At 41.5% G+C, this 23,680-nt stretch overlaps 1 protein-coding gene across 1 annotated transcript in view; it reads left to right on the top strand.

Moving 5' to 3' along the window:
• The window catches only part of LOC306866131 (epithelial membrane protein 2-like), a 28,110-nt gene extending 4,845 nt beyond the window's left edge, over nucleotides 1-23,265 (top strand). The window contains exons 2-5 of the mRNA XM_079411161.1: nucleotides 17,218-17,332; nucleotides 19,349-19,445; nucleotides 19,622-19,762; nucleotides 21,951-23,265. Of these exons, the coding sequence (XP_079267287.1) occupies nucleotides 17,255-17,332; nucleotides 19,349-19,445; nucleotides 19,622-19,762; nucleotides 21,951-22,120 (486 nt within the window). The 5' untranslated portion in view covers nucleotides 17,218-17,254 and the 3' untranslated portion in view covers nucleotides 22,121-23,265. The remainder of the gene's footprint in view (nucleotides 1-17,217; nucleotides 17,333-19,348; nucleotides 19,446-19,621; nucleotides 19,763-21,950) is intronic.
• Nucleotides 23,266-23,680: the final 415 nt, after the last annotated feature.

Here is a 23,680-nt window from a genome sequence, read left to right as displayed (position 1 = left end):
CAAGAAACTCCTTGGGAGTAACAAGCGTTCTCTCTTCATCCATGCTGAAAGATCAAAGGAGCTACTGAGAATCCGGACAGTGTGTGAATGCATTAAACACAGCTGTCCTGATTCTCAGCGAGAGGGGTTGTCTGGATGTGGCTGCGGGGGTTCAGCAGCGTGTCTTTTGACAGATCCATGTGGGAGCTGTTACTCATGCTGGCGGCGTGTCATCAGTGGAATGCGATGTGAAAACAGTGCCTGAGGCACCCAAGCATGGTTGCTCTGCGGTAGAGCCATAGTAATGAGATGAAAGCCTATCAGCACCCAGTGCAGACTTTCAACCCAGCAGGCCATGCTGAGAGCCGAGCAGGACCCTACCGTGTGTGAATGAGGCTCCTCCTGAGATCAGCTGCTGCAGGAACACATGTGCCTTGCCAAAATACACTCCTTTTACAAAATGAGAAGTCCCTTGTGCCAAAACTGCCCAGAATGGTGTTGAAATAAAGTTCCTCAGGATTTTGTAATAGGAACCTTAAGGCTTCGTACAAGTATAGCGTACACATTGTACACGTCATTCTCACTGGGAGTTTGTTTGCTTTTTCCTTTCCTTTTTTGTGTCCAAGAATACTTTCCTGGGTGGGGCTTATAGATGATACCCAAAAGCAAGCTTTGTTTGTTCTGTACATTTAACTTTATTTCAGGCAGCTTGCCAAAAGCAGCAACTCTGGCTTTTGTGTTTTCTCCAAAAATAAGTCTCGTGTTTCCATTCTAGTTCACAAGCACCAGTGGTACTGCAGGGGCTGAACAGTGGGGAAAAGATAATCAGAGACGTCAGTAACAGATCTGTTTGTCAGCGTGTATTCGGAGCGGTTTCATTTCCTGCGACACTGTAAATGTAAAGTGCAGTTGTTAATTTGAGGAGCTATTTCTATCTGACTCAAAAATTATTAGCTGGTGTAAGTGTAGTTTGGTAGAAGCGAGTGCATACTAAATAATGTTCTTGTTCATTCTTTTTCATCAAATTTTCATAACTGGATCTTCCAGTGAAATGACTTCTCTCTGGTGATGTATGCTGGACTTCTCCAAACATTTAGTCTGTATAAACCCAATCCCTTTCTTAAAATTGACTGTAAGCTCTCATTCATATCTGCCTGTTTATGATCAGCAACTGATAGATGGAACTAAGTCCCTAGCATTTTTATTTATTTTATTTTTGAAATCCATCTTGGATATATGTCCATTTTGGTTTGACTTTAAAGTGCCCCTATTATGGAATTTTGAAAATGACCTTTCATGCAGTGTGTAACACAGCTCTAAGTGAATGAAAACATCCTGCAAAGTTTTAAATCTAAAAGTGAACCGTGTATAAAGTAAGAAAGAAAGAGTCGACTCTGAATCATTGAAACGAGTCGTTTTCCCATCCAACCCCGCCCCTGGATCTTTGTTCTGCAGTGAGGGGCTACTGAGTCATTGGGCAAATAAGGTAAAAAATAAATGCAAATAAGAAAATTTAAGTGTTTTTTGACATTGCAACATTGACATTGTACTCCCAAAACCAAAATATGAACCTTTCATAACCCATAATAGGGGCACTTTAAGACATCGCATTAACTGGCAAAATATATTCACACATATTACTATGGCTTAAATTTTGTTTGGTTAAAATTAGTAGGATTGGGGAAAATATTCACCATTCCTCCTCAAATGGTCCTGAATTGATTCACCAAAACAAATTGTTATATATTTTTAATTACATTCATTATTAATAAATCTGCTAAAAAAGCAAATAAAAGAATGGTTGCAAATTCTGCCGTCATTTACATATCGCTCTAAACCTGTATATCTTTCTTTCAAAAAAGAATATATTTGAAAAATTGGTATTGTTAAACTGCAGCCATCAAACCTTACAAGAGGCCTGTTAGGAAATCAGTTGGATGGGACCCAGCAGGCACAATTCAGTTCTTAATTTTAACTTTATTGAGCAAGAACGGGGCTGCGTTTAATTTATGACTGTATTCTAGAATAAACGCCCCTGTCCCTGATAGGATAAACATGAGTGCTTCAGTGGAAATGAGTCTGTGAGAATGCATTGATCTTAATTAGATTATTGTTTATAGCTTTAAGAACGCCTAGCATTTGCTCAGAAAGGAAGATGTTGTTTATCCATGGCTGTTAACCTTCACAGCTTCACAACTGTTTCAAAGAACGGTTCTTTTTAGCACATTTCCTTTCATCCTGGCAGTGAAGGACGCCTACAATAAAAGGCGTGCATGGATTGAATCCACACTAAACTCTGTGCATCATCATTTCTTCCCATTTCTGATCCATTGCACGATTTTCTTCCCTTTTATCTGCATTCTTTCAGATCTCAGAGTGCGAGTTGGACAACCCATGAACGGTTTGCTACCTTTGGGCTGACATTTTAAACCACAGACCATGTCAGACTTACACGCTAAAACATTCCCCCTCATATCCCTCGTTTACTTAGAGGTTTTCCCTCTTGCTCAGCATTGGTAGTTAGGGTCAGGTAAGGTCAAACTGGGCAGTAACATTTTCTACAGTTCCCATTTGCATGTTTTTGTCATCATTTATTGATTTATTTAACAACTGTTGTATTATCTGGACTTCATGAGCAAAATATTTGCACCAGACATAATTCATAAAACACTTTATCCTTTGGATTTCGCTCAATGATCCGTTTCCTGAGCAGAGTTATGGATGTCTGACTGCGTCATGTTACTGAGGAACATTCCTTTCAGTGAGTTCATGCTGCTTCTGTTTAAATGCTGCAAGAGGAACAATGACGCACATTGCAACGGGAGTAATTGTCAGATTGTCTTTGCATTATCTGCTGCCTTTGACGTCACCACTCAGGATAGTCAATAGTGAAGCACTTTGTGATTGTTTTTGTGGTCAGTGGCAGTTTGGGGCACTGAATCACCACAAAATGTTTCAAAATAAATTAACAAAAGTTATAAAGGTAACTTTTGTTTTTATATGCTTTTATCTGAGAGATATACTGTGTATGTACACACGTACGTACACACACGTACACATCCGCACATACACACACACAGCCAAAAATATCGGCACCCTTGGTAAATATGATCAAAGAAGGCTTTGAAAATTAATCTGCATTGTTAATCCTTTTGATCTTTTATTTAAAAAAAACAAAACAAAAAATCTAACCTTTCATTGGATAATAAGAATTTAAAATGGGGGGAAATATCATTATGAAATAAATGTTTTTCTCTAATACACGTTGGACACAATTATTGGCACCCCTAGAAATTCTTATGAGTAAAATATCTCTGAAGTATATTATCATTCATATTCACAATTTTGAGCACTCCAGGGTGATTATGAACATGAAATTATCCAGCGATGGCTTCCTGTTTCACAGAAATATAAATAGGAGGGAAAACAAAGGCCAAATTCCTCCATCACATCATCCATCACAATGAAAAAAACCAAAAAATATATTTCTGATGTGCAGCAAAAGATAATTGAGCTTCACAAATTCCCAGTTCTAAGCGGCCATGCATTATTATAATTTTTCTCGACATAACGAAAGTTGTTTTGTCGTTATCACGACTTAATTTTCTCGTGATCTCGACATAACGAAAGTTGTTTTGTCGTTATCACGACTTAATTTTCTCGTGATCTCGACATAACAAAATTTGTTTTGTGGTTATCTGGACATAACGAAAGTTGTGAGAAAATCAGGGTCGCTATATTGTCTTCGACGATAAAGTTGCAGACCCGACAGCCTCCTTCTCAAGTGTCCAACACTTATGTGCAAGTCGTCAATCACTGACAGACACAGAGCTAAAATGGCTGAGTATGAATATGCATGACAAGTAGGCTATTCTATCATGGATCAATGTAGTCGGTCACACACACAACACCTTCAATATTTGGGATGGTACTACATATTTTTATTTTTATTATTTCAGTTTCGAGTGAGTCCCTGATCAAAGTAAAAGCTAATACGATCATCCATGATGCTGCAATGATGCTGCTTCTATAGCATTTTCTCATGCCGAATACACAGAGAAAATTAAGTCGTGATAACAAGAAAACAAGACAGAAAAATTATAACAATACATGGCCGCTTAGAACTTCCGTACATTTCCACCATCAGGGCAATAATTAAGAATTTCCAAATCAACAGAAAATGTTACGGAACTGCCTGGAAGAGGACTTGTGTTACAGGGTTGACGAGACGTGAGACGTGCGGATCCATATGCAAAGCTTTATTATAAAACATGGTCAAAAACAGGCAGGGTCAGAGATCGGCAAACAGGTATGGCAAGGACAAGACAGAGCAGTCCGTGGAGCAAGCGTGGGTCGACGATCAACGAACAGTATCCAAAGGGGCAAGGCAGAGAGATAATCCAGAGTCGAGAGCAATAATTCAAACGGGGAGCGAACAGAGTCCAAACGGCAAGGCAAAGGGGTAAATCCAGGAAACAAAGGCAGGCATCAAAAACACAGGTAAACAGGCTAGGCAAGACTAGGACTAGGGCTCCGTAGAGTAGCTATCGCTATGCGAGTGATAAACGCTAAACAATTACAGAAACACGGAAGGCACGGTAAAGCAGCTAGCGCTAGGAGAGCACTAAATGCAGACAATACTCGGCCCTGAGCAAGAGCAAGTCCCAGGCTTAAATAGAGAGTGAGTGATTGTGAAATGAGCATCAGGTGTGTGTGATGTGTGAATGGTGACAGCTGTGATCTGTGCAATGCATTGTGGGAACTGTAGTCCAGTGTGCTGTGTAGTGTAAGAGTCAATGTGGTGAACGGGTGACCTCTGGTGGTGATTGTCCGGAAGAGCATGGACCAGATTCGTGACAACTTGTGTCTATATCGTCTTAATGCACGGTGAGAAGGAGAGTTTGAGTGGCTAAAGACTCTCCAAGGACCACAGCTGGAGAATTGCAGAAAATAGTTGAGTTTCGGGGTCAGAAAACCTTTAAAATAAAATTTAAACATCACCTACATTCTCCAAGCTCATTCAAAAACAAACTCCAGCATATTCAGTTATCAGACACGACTGAAACTTCAAATGGGACTGGCTTCTATGGTCAGATGAAACTAAAAAATGAGCTTTTTAGCAGCAAACACTCAAGATGGGTTTGGTGAACACAGGGATAAAAAGTACCCCATGTGTACAATGAAATATACTGCTGTATTTTTTATGTTTTGGGCCTATATTTCTGCTGAAGGTCCTGGACATCTTGTTTAGACACATGGATTCTATCAAATACCAACAGATAAAAAAATCCATAAGTGACTCACTCTGTTAGAAATTCAATATCAAAAGGATTAACAATGCAGAATAATTTTCACAGCCTTCTTTGATCATATTTACCAAGGGTGCCGATATTTTTGGCCATGACTGTGTGTGTGTGTGTGTGTGTGTGTCTATATATATTTATATATATGTATTAGTGTAAAAAATTTAATCGCGTTAATCATGGTCATGGACTGTGATTAATCACAATTAATTGCAAATTTAAAATACAGGGATTTATCTGTAAATGTGTTGAAATAAAGAAATGCATGACAAACTAGTTTAAGGAAACAGAACTTTTCACACTTCCGCCAGGTATGAGACAATCCTTATTATTCTTTTATCATTATTAATTTGTTTTTATTCAGCCATTATCAGCCTTTATACTGGCAATAAAATGTTTACCAAGCCACATCGCTTCAATCCCAGTATACATTTACCCAACTATTATCAAAAGTATTTCTAAATAAACACAACAAAACATTTTCTTGCAACCTTATGTGAAGTATTATGACGAAATGCATTATGAAGAAGAACTGCACCTGTTCTGCAGGTGCATTAGTGCTAATATTAGCATCATGCTTCATAAGACAATTTATGAGATTAATAGTACACCTTTACTCAGAACTCACTTTAAACCACCATCGAGTGTATGTAATAACTTCTTTTTGCGATCACATGTGGAATTTGGTCGTTTACTGTTGTTAAAATATGCTATTTATAGCCTTTTATATCGCTGCACAAATTAGCATTTCAGATGTAAACGCTACCCTGGCAACACCGGGTCGCTATACCCTTATCACACTGATAGATAACCTTCTACGCTGCGATGACAGGAAGAAGTTGGGGTCAAAACTTATCACATGATTAATTTGCGTTAAAAAAATATTAACACGTTAAAATTTTTAGATTAATCGCATGCGTTAACGCATTCATGTTGACACCCCTAATATATATATATATATATTTACTCCATTTTTAACAATTCTCAGAAATCATGTTTTTTCATTGTGCATTCCAATTAATCTCAATCTAGTCTCAGCCTCAGACATCACATCCACGGACCGTTGGCTAAACGTCTGATGCATATGGTACACTTATCTGGAAACACTTCAGGAGTTTCGAAGTCCTCATCGGATTGGTTGAATTATACAGGATTTCCGGGAGACGTCTGTGTCGCGTTCTTTAACGTTCCGCCTGGAAAAAAAATGCCGTGACGCCAAACCCCCTCACGAAAGAAGAAAGCTGTCATGTTTACAACTGTGACGACGAGTGCCTGTCAGGATCAACTAAACACTGAATTTTCAAAAGTATGTGAAAAATTTAAAGTTTGCGGCATAGAATCTTTAAAATATGTCAAAGAGTTTTACACACCGGTCTGTTATTGTAGAGACATTTCCACGCCCATAAACATGACGCGACACAAAACGAAACGTGATTGGTTGCTTTACCTGTCAGTCATATGACCTCTTGGGCGGGCCTTGGCCATTCAAAGCGGCCAAAGTTCCCAGACAGCCGTCAGTCTAACTACTAGCTACACGAGACTAATCTCAATCCAACTGCAGTCGGGTTATTTTGACTAGGTTAAAAAATTACTTTAAAAAACAGCTAACTAACACAATAAAACACAATAAAAACATAACATAATAAAAAAAACATGATTTTTGAAAATATCTGTTTTTGCAAATAAACTCTTCACACACACACACACACACACATATATATATATATATTGTGAGAAGTGTCCCGAGCACCTATCAGCGTCGCCCTGGCAACGGAGGAGGAACACCTGTACCCCATCAGCACGGGCTGATCGGTCGCAGCTGACGCTCATCAAGAGAGGGCTACAAAAGCCACTCTGCCACACACGCTGGCGAGCAACGACTCCACTCTGCTATGACTAACGCTTGTGTCCGCTCTACCCCACAGACAGCAGCTAGCGACCGATCGGCCCCCTCAGCCGGAGCACCACGCCAGCACACGGCCATCTCCCACGGAGCACCGAACGGAGCACGCAGCACTATCTTGGAGCACGGGACCCGTTAGCACCCCATTCACCTACTCACTGGATTTCTGTTCAATAAACACACCCTCCGGGGCATTTATTGCACTTCCCTAGTCGCGTGATTCTTCAGCCCGCTACACTGGTGGAGAATGCGGGCATAATTGCTGAAGAATCACCGACTGTCACGATTTCCCCGGCTAATTGTTTTTCCTTTTTTTTCCCCCCCCCTGTTTTGTCTCAGTCACTCACCGGCGGCGGCGACTCCCCAGCCATGGAAGATCTTTTAAAGCACCTGACCGAAATCAGCATACGACAACAACAGATAGTCGAGCATATGGCTGCACGTCAGGGAGAAACGGAGCGAGAGGTGGCCGCGCTGCGCGTTTCTGCGGCTCAGCGGGTTCCGCTGCCCGACCCCCGAGTTCAAGCCACTCAACTCCTGCCTAAAATGACTGCTAATGATGACGTCGAGCACTATCTGGGAAGGTTCGAGGCCATCGCGACACGGGAGGACTGGCCGAGGGAAGACTGGGCCCGGATCCTGGCGCCGCTACTCACGGGAGAGGCGCAACAGGCATACTTTTCTCTTCCCACGACGTCCATGGATTCCTATGACGATCTACGGAGGGAGATCATGGCCCGAGTCGGATTGTCCCCCATTGCCGCCGCCCAATTGTTCAACGCCTGGGAATACAACAGCCGGTTGCCAGCCCGCGCCCAGGCCGCCGAACTAACGCGTCTCTCCCAACACTGGCTATTGTTCGGGAGCCCCAGCGCCGCTCAAGTGGCCGAACGGGTCGTGGTGGACCGCTTTCTCCGAGCCCTTCCTCGTTCTCTTCGGCAGGCGGCGGGCATGCGGAACCCGCAAACCGTCGGGGATCTGGTGGAGGCCATCGAGCTGGCAGAAACGACGCAGCGACGGGAGGCTGGGGAGCGAGCGCCGCCTTTTCCCCGGAGGGTGTTCCAGGAGCGACGCTCGCCAGAGGGCACCCATCGGGCAGTCAGCAGGCCCGCGGTTCCCGGCGTTGTGGACGAGCCAATGCCCACAGACCCTCCACGTCCACCAGAGCGAACCTGGCTGGCAGGCTGCGTGGTGCACCGGGAGCCACCGCCGAAAGGCCCTCAGGCGAGGGTAAAAAATCAACGGGCATGCATTCCAAGCCCTCCTGGACTCCGGTAGTGCGGTGAGTCTCGTCCACCCAGATGTGATACCGCCAAAGCCAGGAACCAAGGCCGAAATCCCTCTTACCTGTGTCCACGGAGATACTCGCCATGTTCCAGCCCGCAGGGTTACCATCTCCGCTGGCCCCGGAACCTGGCCCGTGGAAGTTGGGGTTGTCCGAGATCTGCCCGTGTCCGTCCTCCTCGGCCGGGATTGGCCGGGGTTCGACCAGCTACTCACCGCCGCTACACAGCCTGTCAGCCCTGCCGGGAACCGCCGACGTGGGAAACCGAGCCGAGGTCCCCGACGACGTGAGGGTGGTTGAAGGGAAGGAGACTCAACAACCACCACACCCGACCCCTCACTTTGTGGTCCAGAACGGCCTGCTGTACTGCGTTGCCCAGCGAAGGGGGGAGGAAGTAAAACTCTTGGTGGTGCCCCGCTCGAAAACGGAGGCAGTTATGGAGTTGGCCCACTCCCATCCGATGGCGGGCCACTTGGGCGCTCAGAACACCATCCAGCGGATAAGAGACCGATTTCACTGGCCCGGCCTGGATGGAGACGTAAAACGGTTCTGTCAGGCTTGCCCGGTCTGCCAACGGACGGCACCACGGGCCCCTCCCCCCTCGCCATTGATTCCGCTGCCCATCATCGAGGTGCCCTTCGAGCGGATAGGGATGGATCTGGTGGGACCGCTGCCTAGGTCTGCCCGGGGCCACGAACATATCTTGGTCGTCGTGGATTATGCGACCCGCTACCCTGAGGCCATCCCCCTTCGAAAAGCCACCTCGAAAGCCATTGCTCAGGAGCTTTTCCTCTTGTGTAGCCGGGTCGGCATCCCCAAGGAGATCCTGACCGACCAGGGCACTCCCTTCATGTCCCGGTTGATGGCCGACCTCTGCCGCCTCCTCAGGGTGAAGCAGCTCCACACCACCGTGTACCATCCTCAGACCGATGGGTTGGTCGAAAGATTCAACCAGACGTTGAAGCAAATGCTCCGTCGCGTGGCTGCTGATGATCGCCGTGATTGGGACCAGATGCTTCCGTATGTCCTCTTTGGCATACGCGAAGTTCCCCAGACCTCCACCGGTTTCACTCCTTTTGAGCTCCTGTTTGGCCGGCAGCCCCGCGGCCTACTCGACGTTGCCAAGGAGGCCTGGGAGCAGCAGCCCGCAGCCCATCGGTCCACCGTTGAGCATGTCCGGGACATGAGGGAGAAAATCGACCGAGTGATGCCCCTCGTTAAAGAGCACCTCGTCAAAGCCCAAGAAGCGCAAAAACGTCGCTACGACCGGGCGGCCCAACCACGGGAATTCCATCCAGGAGACCACGTGCTGGTCCTGGTCCCGACCGCCGCCTGTAAGTTCCTCGCCCAATGGCAAGGTCCATATACCGTGACCGAGAGAGTGGGGCCGGTCACCTACCGTGTACGACAACCCGGCAGGAGGAAAGAGCACCAGCTGTACCACATCAACCTCCTGAAGCGTTGGGTCGGGACTGGGACCCAGCTCTCGGCGTTGGTGGCCGCCGATCCCGTGGTTGTTGATATCAGCTCCCACCTCTCGGCCGCCCAGAAAACGGAGCTCCAACATCTGGTCGGTCAGTTCTCGGATGTGTTCTCCCCACGCCCCGGGCGGACCAACGTCCTCGAGCATGACGTTCGTACGCCACCTGGAGTCGTCGTTAGGCAGCGTCCCTACCGGATCCCTGAGGCTCGGCGACACGCCATCGAGGAGGAGGTAAAGGAGATGTTGAAGTTAGGAGTAATAGAGCCGTCCCGCAGCCCCTGGTCCAGCCCCATCGTCATGGTCCCAAAGCCGGACGGCACCCTCCGTTTTTGCAACGACTTCCGCCAGCTCAACGAGGTCTCCGAGTTCGATGGCTACCCCATGCCACGGGTTGACGAACTCCTGGATCGTCTGGGGAGAGCCCGGTTTATCTCCACGCTGGACCTTACAAAGGGGTATTGGCAGGTCCCCCTGACACGACAAGCCAAACCAAAGACAGCCTTCTCAACTCCATCTGGGCACTGGCAGTACCGGGTTCTCCCCTTCGGGCTTCACGGGGCACCCGCAACGTTCCAGAGAATGATGGACATCCTGTTAAGACCCCATCAGGAGTATGCGGCGGCCTATCTGGATGACGTCGTGATTCACTCGGAGACCTGGGCAGAACATCTGGAGCGGCTACGGAGGGTGCTGTTGGAGCTACGTCGGGCTGGGCTCACCGCCAACCCAAAGAAATGTCATCTGGCTCTCCCTGAAGCCAAGTACCTCGGCTTCCAGGTGGGCCGGGGACTCATAAGACCCCAGGAGAAGAAGGTGGCAGCTATCCTCTCGGCCCCACGGCCCACCTCAAAGACACAGGTACGAGCCTTTTTGGGTTTGGCGGGTTACTATCGCTGCTTTATTCCTAACTTCTCCTCCTTAGCAACTCCCTTGACTGACCTGACCAAGAAGGGGCGGGCGGAGAAGGTAACCTGGGGTCCCACGGAGGAGGAGGCCTTTCGTCAGATCAAGGCAGCGCTCACTTCGGAGCCGGTGTTGCGCGCACCTGACTTTAACCGCCCCTTCTTGCTACAGACGGACGCCTCCAACACCGGGTTGGGAGCCGTCCTCTCCCAGATCCAGGACGGTGAGGAACATCCGGTGTTGTACATCAGCCGAAAGCTGTCCCCCGCCGAACAACGCTACGCCGCCGTGGAGAAAGAAGCGTTGGCCGTCAAGTGGGCAGTCCTGGAGCTCAGGTATTATCTCCTCGGCAGGAAGTTCACGTTGTTCACCGACCATGCCCCTTTACAGTGGATGGCCCGAGACAAGGACACCAACGCTCGAGTGACTCGCTGGTTCCTGGCGCTCCAGGACTTCCACTTTGACGTGCGTCATCGGGCTGGGACCGCCAACGCCGAAGGACTCTCGCGGATGTGGACAGCTTTCGTAGGTCTGTCAAGGGTTACCCCTCCCGCATTCCCCATCTTCCCCCTGTCTCACAGGACCAGGACGTCGCTTAGGGGGGGGGAATGTGAGAAGTGTCCCGAGCACCTATCAGCGTCGCCCTGGCAACGGAGGAGGAACACCTGTACCCCATCAGCACGGGCTGATCGGTCGCAGCTGACGCTCATCAAGAGAGGGCTACAAAAGCCACTCTGCCACACACGCTGGCGAGCAACGACTCCACTCTGCTATGACTAACGCTTGTGTCCGCTCTACCCCACAGACAGCAGCTAGCGACCGATCGGCCCCCTCAGCCGGAGCACCACGCCAGCACACGGCCATCTCCCACGGAGCACCGAACGGAGCACGCAGCACTATCTTGGAGCACGGGACCCGTTAGCACCCCATTCACCTACTCACTGGATTTCTGTTCAATAAACACACCCTCCGGGGCATTTATTACACTTCCCTAGTCGCGTGATTCTTCAGCCCGCTACAATATATATATATATATATATATATATATATATATATATATATATATATATATATATATATATATATATATATTTAATTATATAATTTGAATTTATACTTGTTTTTTTTTCTCAATGTATTATTAAAATGCTAAAAAGAAGAGCATAATTACCATAATTATACCGAAATAAATCTAAAAATAAAATGTACTGTAATCTTTCACTGGTTACAATAATCAGTAATGATTTATATATCAGCCACCTTAAATGGACCACCGCTGTTTAGCAGCCAATTAGCATTCACATTACTTAAATTTCTTTAAGTGATTTGTCACATGGCATTTACAGCTCAGGTAATTGGCTGAAAAGGTTCTGCCCCTCAAAGACAGCCAAATATGCAAATTTGTAAATTAAAACGAAAATATTTTGCATATTAAAGGGATAGTTCACCCAGAAATTATAATTCTGTCATAATCACGTTCATGTAGTTTCAAATCTGTGTAACACAGAGATATTTTGAAAAGTGACTTTTTTTTTTTGTTGTAATAATTGAAAGAGATTATTATTATGATTTTTATTATTATGATCTATTGACATTGTTACCGAAAGGATTCCCAAAATGAATCAACATTTAACTGAATCAGAATGTAAACAAATATGCTAATCAGTTCCAATATCCGGCCCTGGTCATAAATGATGTAAAGAATACACATGCCCTGTATTGAAGCTGCAAAGCTTTGCTGAGTGGCATTGAAGCTTTCCTTCTCATCTCAATCATTTGTTCCATGACAGCAGTTTCTGTTTTCAGCTGTGGCCGACTTGGAAGTCTGCTGGAGACTGTGGCTTTTATGAAAAAATGACATTAAAAGTGAAACTCATGTCAGCGTTTTCCACCAAGCTAGGGGAAATGATCAGGGGCTCCATAGAGTTTACACACACACACACACACTCACATGCAGACATTTCCCAGTGCAGAAGTAAGTCAACATGGCTTATCTGCAACCTTTTAAAGCGCTGACTCCAATTAATTTACTAATGATGGTTTCTAAATTCTCTGGAAACCTCCAGGCTTGGGAGGTATGGCTGTCATTATCATCCCGCAGGACTGTAACATAGCAAACTGAAACTCCACAGCCAGTTTCCAAGACAAACGCTCATAGGTTTTCATGTCTCAGCCTATATAAGTTTTAATGGGGCCTCAGCCCCACAACTCTATAAGGCTGAGCTAAATGCTGGATTTATATAATTTTTTGTGCAGCTGTAGTACAGATGTCTGTGATTTGTGATTTCACCTGAGCCTGACTGATTGATCTAATGTACAGAAATGACATATTTATTCATTAGCCAAAAGCCACACAAGGTGTCTAGATTGTACGTTCAGTTTTTGCAGTTCTTCCTGCCCTCACTTGTTTCATTTATATAGAAATAATCCAAATCCATCATTTAAAGGGGACCTGTTATGCCCCTTTTTACAAGTTGTAAAATAAGTCTCTGATGTCCCCAGAGCATATGTGTAAAATTTTAGCTCAGAATACCCCACAGATAAATTTTTATAGCTTGTTAAAATTGCTACTTTTAGGGTATGAGCCCAAACGCGCTGATTTGGAGTATGTTGCTTTAATGCAAATGAGCTGGTGCTCCCGGAGAAGAGGGCGGAGCTTCAAGAGCTCAAGCTCTGCATTAGCATTGCTAGCCTTTGCAAATAAACATTCCACTATTGCTACAACAAAAATGAGTTGGTGGATTTTTACCATTATAGGCTGGTTGTTTTCACACACTGCAGCCAACTGTTCAAACACCTTATAAAAGTGATTTTTGCATAATAGGTCCCCTTTAAAGAAATATATCAGATTCAATTCAAGTTCAGCTGTTTTTTTGTATGTATTATTTATTTACTATAGTAGTTTTCATTAATATTTTAACTAGCATTTATTTTTATATTTTCAGTTTAATTTTATTTTAAGTTTGAATTATAGTAGCTTTAGTTATTTGCAATATTATGATTTAGGTTACATTTATTGTTGTTTTCGTTTAGTTCAGTTTTACTGTTTATTTATGAGGTATTTTGCTTGTTATATATGAGGTCATTTCTAATTTTCACCTAGTATAGTTTTTCATCTTATATTTATATTACATTTCATTTCATAACAAAAATGTTTTAATAGTTTTACATTTAGTTTTTGTTAATGATAGTAACCCTGGGCCATTTGAAAGCAGAAATGTGAATCTATAAACTATATATATTTTTAAAAGCACTTCTATTAATTGTTCCGTTGAAACATGTAGATTTGAGCAGTAAAACTGTTTAAATTTAAATTTTTACGTTACCTTTAAAGTTTTAGGTTTTATGTTGTGATGGTAATGAGTTTTGGAATATACAATTAAAAATAAAATTGACTATAACTTGCACAGAAAAGGTTGGCAAGCAAATTATGTGTTAAATATAACATGCGTACTGCTTTTCAAAATTTATGGTAATCAACATGCTGCCGATAGAGCTTAAATTGTACTGAAGCTGGAGTTTTCCTGTAAGACCTGTGTGGTTGTGGTATCGCCTCATTTGACGGTTACAGGTACACAGTTCCAGTGAAGTGAATTACCCGTGAAGCTTATTCCACCCTTGCCATTGGCCTCGGTGAACCTCTACAGTAGATCTTTTGTTCCTGAAAGGCCTGAGGGGACTGTGCACAGACGATTATCCCACTGTATAGCCAACATACAATTTTCAGTATGTTCTTCCGCATGTATTCTGTGTTTGGTGGGCCTCTGTCTAGTCAAAGAGTTTCATTTTCCTCACTTCTTAACCATCTACAGGAATTTCTTCCTTAATTTCCCACCATTCACAGAGCCGCTAGTGACATAAACAACAAAACACTGGTTCTCTGTGTGTTAAATGCCACATTTGCGCCATTATGAATTTCAGCAAATTAACATACGCTGCCCAGCAGCTCTTGGAAATGCAGTGATCCTAACAGACTGCTACTATGAAAAATGCACTAACTTTAAGACCTTAATTAAGAAAGTTAAGTAATCTGGTGGTTTCTATCAAGTAAACTACTTGATTTCTCTTGCATTAACATCCTGTGGTAACTAGGAATTACAGAAGCTTCAGTCTGGATCCAACCCTTAAATGATCTGAGATGACCGAACACCTGAGAAAAGATGATGCCAACCCCTCAGAGGACCTCAGAGGATGCCAACGCTCAGACAACATACAGAATTACCCAATTTGTCCATAAGTTAAATATATTAAGGTTCTGCAATATATAAATATATTGTGGAGACTTAATTTCCTGTAGAGCTGCTTTGCAACGATTTGTATCGTAAAAAGCGCTATACAAATAAACTTGAACTTGAACTGAAGAGAAAAGAGAGGGGATGAAGGTCTCCAGAGGATTTCCACTACAAGCTCTAAATAAATGACCAACATTCTCAGTCTTTATTAATGCCTACACTTAATTTAGTTCCCAGTACCTTCCCTGACCTTAGAAGAAACTGTGAAAGTTAAACAAGAGAGGATTTTCAGGCTTGTTTGTAGAGTCTGCTCTGAGAAACTTCTAATGACGAGCGTCATCCTGTACCCTCCCACATCGTGCCTCCCTTGTGTAATAAATAAGCTTCCTCTTCCGACTCGGGTCTCTTTTAGTACAACCAAACCTGTATGACTTCCTGTCTTTGACACCAAAGGAGACGTTCAGCAGGATGTCCAGGTGTTTTCTATAAGTGAGTGGGGATGTCAGATAGATAAATAAATAAACAAATAAATAAATATTCCCTACTTGATGCTTCTTAATAATTGTAGAGAGTTTTCACATCTTGGCTCAATGGTGCCACCTCAGCTCAGATTCATACACCTGGAGCAAAACAGCTTCATCTTAATTAAGATAGTATTACTGATTATCTGGTTGTGTATAAGCTCTATATTAAGGAAACAGATTAAATGAGGAAGACTTTAAAGGAGGAAAACAATCTTTAACTGCTGATTATATTATTGTTTTCTTTTACTATGTTCAGTTACCTCTTTCTGTATCCTTTTTTATTACCAAGAAAACCCCGAGAGATTTTTGTTATATTTTCTGGACACTACATCTGTTAAATCCTTCAGTCATACGTCTGTTCCTGCTGCAGTAAGCCTTGCGTAAACTAGTCTTGTATTTCAGAGTTTACAGTTCTGTTTGTGTATCTAGTTAACATTGCTAAGTGTCTTAAATAAAATGATGTAAATGTAAAGGATTTTGAATCCTAGCAAATAGATAAAACCATGTTCACCACATATGGTTTTTGCGACATGTATTTTACAGACATAGTGCTGGGGTGATATAGTCCTTGGGGTGTCTTTTTAAAAATTTATTGTATCCTCAAGTACTGAGCATTAAAGCACTTCAGAGCAAAAAATGGGTTTCTCACCTCCAGTATACAAGGTGAAGGAGGAAAAAAAGCCATTCATAAATGGCCCGGAGCGGCTGTGGTGCAGGCTGAGATGTATAGGCTGTCTGTATGTGGCTGTAGTGCAGTGAATCATGGGAAGCTAAATTAGCAGCTGACTCTGAGGCTCACGTGTGTGACGTAAGTAGAAGCTGACTGCGTTGTTCAGCGAAACCTGTGTGAGGTTTTAGACTTGGCTCTCATCTACTTGAATGATCAATAAAATCGGACAAAATCATAAATGTAGCTTCTTAAACTCGAATCACGCTAAAAACATTTTATCAAATGGTTTGTATTGTTTTGCATGTTTTAATCTGTGTGACATTTATTTGATTTTAATTTGCTGGGTTAAACATTATTGATGCAAGGTTTATCAAGTGTGCAAAACGGAAATGGGGAACTAATAATATAATTAATTGCTAACACTTCACAAAAATAACCCATTAATTAATGTTAGTTAATGTATTAGCGAACATTAATTTTAAAATGAGCAATGCACAAGTATTTATTCATCTTTGTTTACATAAATACAAAATACATCTGTTCATTGTTAACTCAGGTCCATTACATAATATTAACAGATTCTGGTAGGATTGGTAATAATTTCAAATTTACATTTAAGATTGTTACATGTTTGGGGGTATTTGTCATTGTTAACTCATGTAATTTACTTAACTAAGTTAACAGGAACCTGTAAAGTGTTAACAAATAATTAAAAAAATTATGTTTATCTTTTGATTTCTTGTCATTGGTGTAAAAAACAAATACTTGTGGATAAGTACTTCCAAGGTCAAAGTGCATAATAAGAGGCTGTTCGAATGGGCACATGGTTTTCCCACCAAGTGAAGCAGAAAGCAGCAGTTCCCATTCCCAGTCTCAGCTTTGTATTAATTTAACAGGATTTTATAATATTCTTGTTTATTCCTTTTCCCCTCCAGATTCTCCTGCTTTTGATTTTCTGTTCCACCATCAACCATGTTGATTATTTTGACCTTCATCATCCTCTTCCACATCATTTCAGCAATACTACTCTTCATAGCAACCATCAAAAATGTAAGTTGATCTTTTTCAGTCTTTTTTATTTTTTATTTGTCTGCTATAAGCACTATTACCTCTCAGTGTTATTGTTAGGAATTTCAGCACAAAACCCAGCTTAACTCATCTAGCACAATTTCTGCTAAGGTTACCTCAAATAATCTGTTGATCTACAACAGCACATACTATAAAATATACTGCTGCTAGAACAATTTTATTTTAGAAATACACTTTTCTATATACAGTGCCCTCCAAAAGTATTGGAACAGTAAAGACAAAATTGCTCTGTTGGCTGTGAAGTCAAGACATTTACAAATATGATTAAAAGATGAATATGAGACAAAACTACAGAATGTCACATTTTATTATTGGGTGATTCAACACAGATGTTTTACCAGCTAAGAAGTTCAGCACTTTTAGAGTTTCATCCCACTATCTGATGTGAGCATAAGTATTGGAACAGTTGCCTCACAGGTCTTTCTAAGTGATCAGCTGTGTCCTGTTGCATTAATTCTTCAGATATTAAAAGCAGTGAATGTGTCGTATCAGTTATATCCATTACTTCTGTATTCTGAATCTTGCATTCGATGATGACACACAAACCAGGATGAAGACGAGGGAGCTAACTTTGAGTGAAAAGCAAGCAATTTGGATGCTAAAAGAAAAGAGGAAGTCAATTAGAGCTCTAGCAAAAACAAAAGGGCATGGAGAAATCAAGAGTTTGGAAACCACCTGCGACACCAGCAACCAACAACGACCTGATCAGCTGAGAAAACAACAGTAGTTGATGACAGACAAATCATAAAAGCTGTGAAAATGAATCCTAAAAGACATGTCTGTAAAATCAAAAACAACTTCCAGAAAGCTGGGATGATGCTCTGACAATTTACTGTCCTCAGGAGACTTTGACACAGAATTACAGATGCTACACAGCAAGATGCAAACCTCTGACCAGCACCAAAAATAGAAAGGCAAGATTACAGTTTGTAAAAAAGCACAAAGGTGAGCCAGAAGAGTTTTGGAACTGTGTTTATGGACTGATGAGACAAAGATGAACCTTTATCTAAGTGATGGGAAAGCAAAAATGAGGAGAAAAAAAGGGAACTGCAATGATCCCAAGCATACAGCCTCATCTGTAACACATGGTGAAGGTGGTGTCGTGGCATGGGCATGCATGGCTTTCTCTGGAACAGGCCCTCTCGACTTTACTGATGACTTAATGTATGTTGACAGTAGCAGAATGAATTTGGAAGGGTACAAAACCATCTTGCCTACCAATATTCAAGAAAATGCCACCAGATTCATTGGGAAGTGCTTCATATTGCATCAGGACAATGACCCAAAACACCCTGCCAGTTCAGTCAAGGAATTTATAAGGGCAAAGAAATGGAAAGTCTTAGATTGTCCAAGTCAATATCCAGATTTAAATCCAAATGAACATGAATTTCACCAGCTGGAGAGGAGAGTAAAGGCAGAAACTCCCCAAAACAAGCAACAATTGGAACTGGCTGCATTAAAGGCTGGGAAAATCATTTCAAAGGATGAGACCAAGAGTCTGGTGATGTCTATGGGTCACAGACTCACTGCTGTGATTGTGCGCAAGGGATCTGCCACTAAATAATATATTTTAATCTTTTATATCTGCCTTATGTTCAACTGTCCCAATACTTATGCTCACATCAATGAGTGGGATGAACTCTAAAAGTGCTGTTCTTTTTATTTGGTAAAACATTTATGTGTTGAAACGGCTAATAATAAAATGTGACATTCTGTAGTTTTGTCTCATATTCATCTTTTAATCATATTTGCAAATGTCTTGACTCCACAGCCAACAGAGCAATTTTGTCATTACTGTTTCAGTACTTATGGAGGGCACTGTACTGGATGTATGTATTATATGCTTTCTAATAAAAATCTGCAAAGCTTATTCAGATTTTACAAAATGATCTTTAAGACAAAGTATCATGAAAAAGGGACATTTTTTTTTTTCTCTGAGTTTATATTCTGTCAATATATATTTTCCATCTTTTCAAGGTATGGTGGGTTTCAGGGGATTACACCTTAGATCTATGGTATCACTGCAACTCCACAGACTGTTATGATATACCGAACAGTGCAACTTCTGATGCAGGTAAGCCTTGAATATCATACAATCTAAGTCAAATATAACCACCATTTACTTTGGTCAGAGCAAAATATCATACAGTATAAATGATTGTTTTAATGGCTTTGTTTAAAGTTGTTTATTGATAAATCCTGCCCAGAAGAAGACACTTATTGCCTCTTTGTTCTCTTCCTCTTTATCAGCCTATCTTCAGACTGTCCAGGCCACCATGATACTGGCCACTATCTTGTGCTGTGTGAGTTTCTTTGTCTTCATCCTTCAGCTCTTCCGTCTGAAGCAGGGTGAGAGATTTGTCTTCACGGCTATCATCCAGCTCTTATCTGGTGAGTTCATGTCCACAGTATATAGTTTGGAATCATTGTTAGCAGCATAATTGCTGTTTCTTGTTGTCTATGTACTATGCAATTTTTTTTTACAATGAGTCATTCATTACTCAAAATCTCAGGTCAAGAGGGGTCTTGAAGCACCTTGAAGTATTTGTACTGTTATTTTCATGCCATCTTTCTATTCTGTTAATCCCATTTTTGAAGGACTTATTTTGTAAGACAGACACTGGAAAACTTTAACCATTTTTTTTCACCAGTACATCTAAAAAATAGTTCATACAAAATTGAAAGTTTACTCACCCTCAGATCATCCAAGATGTGGATGATTAAATTTTTTCTTCAGATCAAAATTGGAGAAATTTAGCATTACATCAGTTGCTCACTAATGGATCATCTGCAGTGAATGGGTGCCGTCAGAATGAGAGTTCAAACAGCTGATAAGAACATCACTATAATCCACAAGTAATTCACACTACTCCAGTCCATCACTTAATGTTTTGTGAAGCAAAATCCTGCATGTTTGTAAGAAACAAATCCATTATTTTAGTCATTTTCCACTTCAAACCATTTCTTCCAGCTAAAACGCGAGTCCTGTATTCATAACGAAAATACTCAAAAACAGTTTTAAACAAATATGTTGATGGACTGCGATGTTAGAGGACAACAGGTGATATAGCCACTTTCACATGAGGAGCATTAAAATGGATTAACGTTAAAACACCTCAATTTTGTTTCAAACAAACCACCTGCGACACCGGCAACCAACAACTACCTGATTGGCTGAGAAAACAACAGTAGTTGATGACAGACAAATCATAAAAGCTGTGAAAATAAATCCTAAAAGACGTGTCTGTAAAATCACCAACAACATCCAGAAAGCTGGGGTGATGCTCTGACAATTTACTGTCCTCAGGAGACTTTGACACAGAATTACAGATGCTACACAGCAAGATGCAAACCTCTGACCAGCACCAAAAACACCTCGATTTTGTTTCAAACAAACAGCTTTTCACTTCACAAGCAGTTAATTGATGAACTGGAGTTGTGTGGATTATTGTGAAGTTTCTATCAGCTGTTTGGACTCTCATTCTGACGGCACCCATTCACTGCAGAGGATCCATTAGTGAGCAACTGATGTAATGCTACATCTCTCCAAATCTATTACAATAAGGAAACAAACTCATCTTGGGTGACCTCAGATTTGTATTTTTGGGTGAAATATTCCTTTTAGAAAATCTTTTTTGTATACAAAAAGTTTAGTTTTATAATATGTTTGTATTTATTGTATTGTTTGTTGAATCTTTATCTGTCAAGTAATAGCCTGTGAACCGTTAAGGGAGAGTTCACCCAAAAATGAAATTCTGTCATTACTTACTCACCCTGTTGTTGTTTCAAATGAGTAAGACCTTCGTTCATCTTCGGAACACAAATTGACATATTTTTGATTAAATCCGAGAGTTTTCTCACCCTTCATAGACAGCAAGGTACTACCATGTTAGTACAAGGCCCATAAAGGTAGCAAGGACATCCTTAAAATAGTCCATGTGACAACAGTGGTTCAACCGTAATTTTATGAAGCTACGAGAATTTTGTCAGAAAACTAAAAATAACGACTTTATTCAACAATTTCTTCTCTTCCGTGTCATTTTCCGCTGCGCATTCATGAGAGTACCACGACGCATGCGTCTGGTGTTGTTGACGCAGGAGTTGCCATTTAGTTTACAAGCAGAGGAAGATGCATGCAAACATCATCATTCGTAAACATGTCTGAAGATTTCAACAGAGGATGACTTGCAAATTTATACCCAGCGCATCGAAGACTGACATGGAAGAGAAGAAATAGTTGAATAAAGGCTTTATTTTTCTTTTCTTTGCGCACAAAAAGTATTTTTTGTAGCTTCGTAAAATTATGGTCGAACCACTGATTTCACACGGACTATTTTAATGATGTCTTTACTCCCTTTCTGGGTCTTGAACATGTCAGTTGTGTTGCTGTCTATGGAGGGTCTGAGAGCCCTGATTCCATCAAAAATATCTTAATTTGTGTTCAGAAGATGAACAAAAGTCTTACGGGTTCGGAACAACATGAGGGTGAGTAATTAATGACAGAATTGTCATTTATGGGTGAACTATCCCTTTAAATACTACCAACCAACTGTAAATTGGCCTTTTTTCCCTTCCACAGCTTTCTGTGTGATGACCGGTGCCTCCATCTACACAGCAGAGCACTTAAACTTCAAAGACAATCATTTTAAGAATGGGGAATACGGATACTCCTTCGTCGTGGCCTGGGTTGCGTTCCCCATGATGCTGCTGAGCGGCTTGGTGTATCTAGTGCTAAGAAAACGCAAATAAAGCACAACACACCACCTCACTAGCTGCCACCAGCTACAGCCTTAGCCAAGAGACTTTATTTGCAATGATACTTGTTTTTATATGTAGATTAAATACTTGCCAAAGTTAGAATGAAGTAGATGATCTTATAATATTAATCACTACATACTGGAAACTTAGATTTTATTCATAGTATGTCACATTTTTTAACCTTGTTGTGTATAATTTAGCTCTACCTGCCCAGTAAAAGAAGTGCTGTGATTTAGAGAGGTAAAATAGGGCATGGAAAAAAGACAAGAGTGGGAGATATAATAGGACATATATATAACGTGGAACCACTATGGGCTCAACATGTATTCATACACAATGCATGATGTGAAATTGACCTTATATGTAACACTTAGTGTGTAGTAAATAACATGCTAGTGTGATGTTTCCTGGTCATTACATGTGCCTGGGGAAAAAGTAATTCAAAACTAAATCTGAATGAAATATTGTGCTGCCAGTTTGCTGAGCACTATATCATACTTGAAGCTGAACAAATTATCAATATTAGTGGCACGATGTGTTCTTGTGTATAGGTTTTTTTTTTTTTTGTAAAATAGTCTTTTAGTGTTGACTAATTATATTGCATGTTTTTGTATTTGTTTGCAGCATTTAATTTGAAATTACTATTAACAAGTACAGATTTGTAGTTCTTTTAGGCATTCTGTTTGATTAGGGCACTTGGGATTTATGTCGTATTCATGCAAATAAACTTAAGATGATGGTGTCAGTTAAGCACACCAATGGTTTCAGTTTTCCTTTATGTAATCATTTCGTCCTCAAATCTGCTATGGAATAAGAAGCAATTAGCTAATATTATTTAGGCGAAAGTGAAGTTAAGCTGTATATGTTTATTAAAACTAACTGCATTGTTGCTGTTAATATTTTTTTGTAATGAAGTATTATATCAACAGGCCTGAACATGTTTGTTTAATGCTTAATTTTCAGAAGGTTTTAATGAATATTAGGGAAGGCTTTTGTAATTGGAATGAAACCACAATGGCAGCTTTGTTTTTAAATGTCTGCTGAGTTGTTCAGGTCAGGTCTGTTTCTGGAGTCTGATCCCCACCAAGGGCTCAATATTGTTTTGTTTTTTTAATCAAATAAATGTATTTTACATTAACGAACGGTTTGCGACTCTTTCTGTTCTGATGCACAGCAAATACTGCTGAATCAATCTCATAATATGGCAGTAAATATGATCTAAGGCATTACTTTTTTTTTTTTTTTAACAGGACAAGCATTAATGTAAGATACAAAGTTTGCAAAACAAAGTCACTAATTATAATAATCTAGTGGAACATTTTAATGTCTATGTGACATTGAAAACTTTGTAAAGTGTTGGGAATAAGTGTTTTCAAAATGAAATTGTTGTGGAACAGTACTTTCAAGCCTAACGTTCAAAAGAAGTCGAGACTGTTCAAATGTGTTCAGATATTTCCCCATTTCAAAATATGAAGTTATAAATTTACCTTTTTTGCCCACTTCATTTACATGTTATTGTAGTTATTGTTGTTATAGTCAGAGGTCAACATG

Source organism: Barbus barbus, assembly GCF_936440315.1.
Source record: "Barbus barbus genome assembly, chromosome: 4".
Classification (NCBI taxonomy): domain Eukaryota; kingdom Metazoa; phylum Chordata; class Actinopteri; order Cypriniformes; family Cyprinidae; genus Barbus; species Barbus barbus.
Note: the sequence above shows the minus strand (reverse complement) of the source record. Positions and strands in the feature narration are given on the sequence as shown.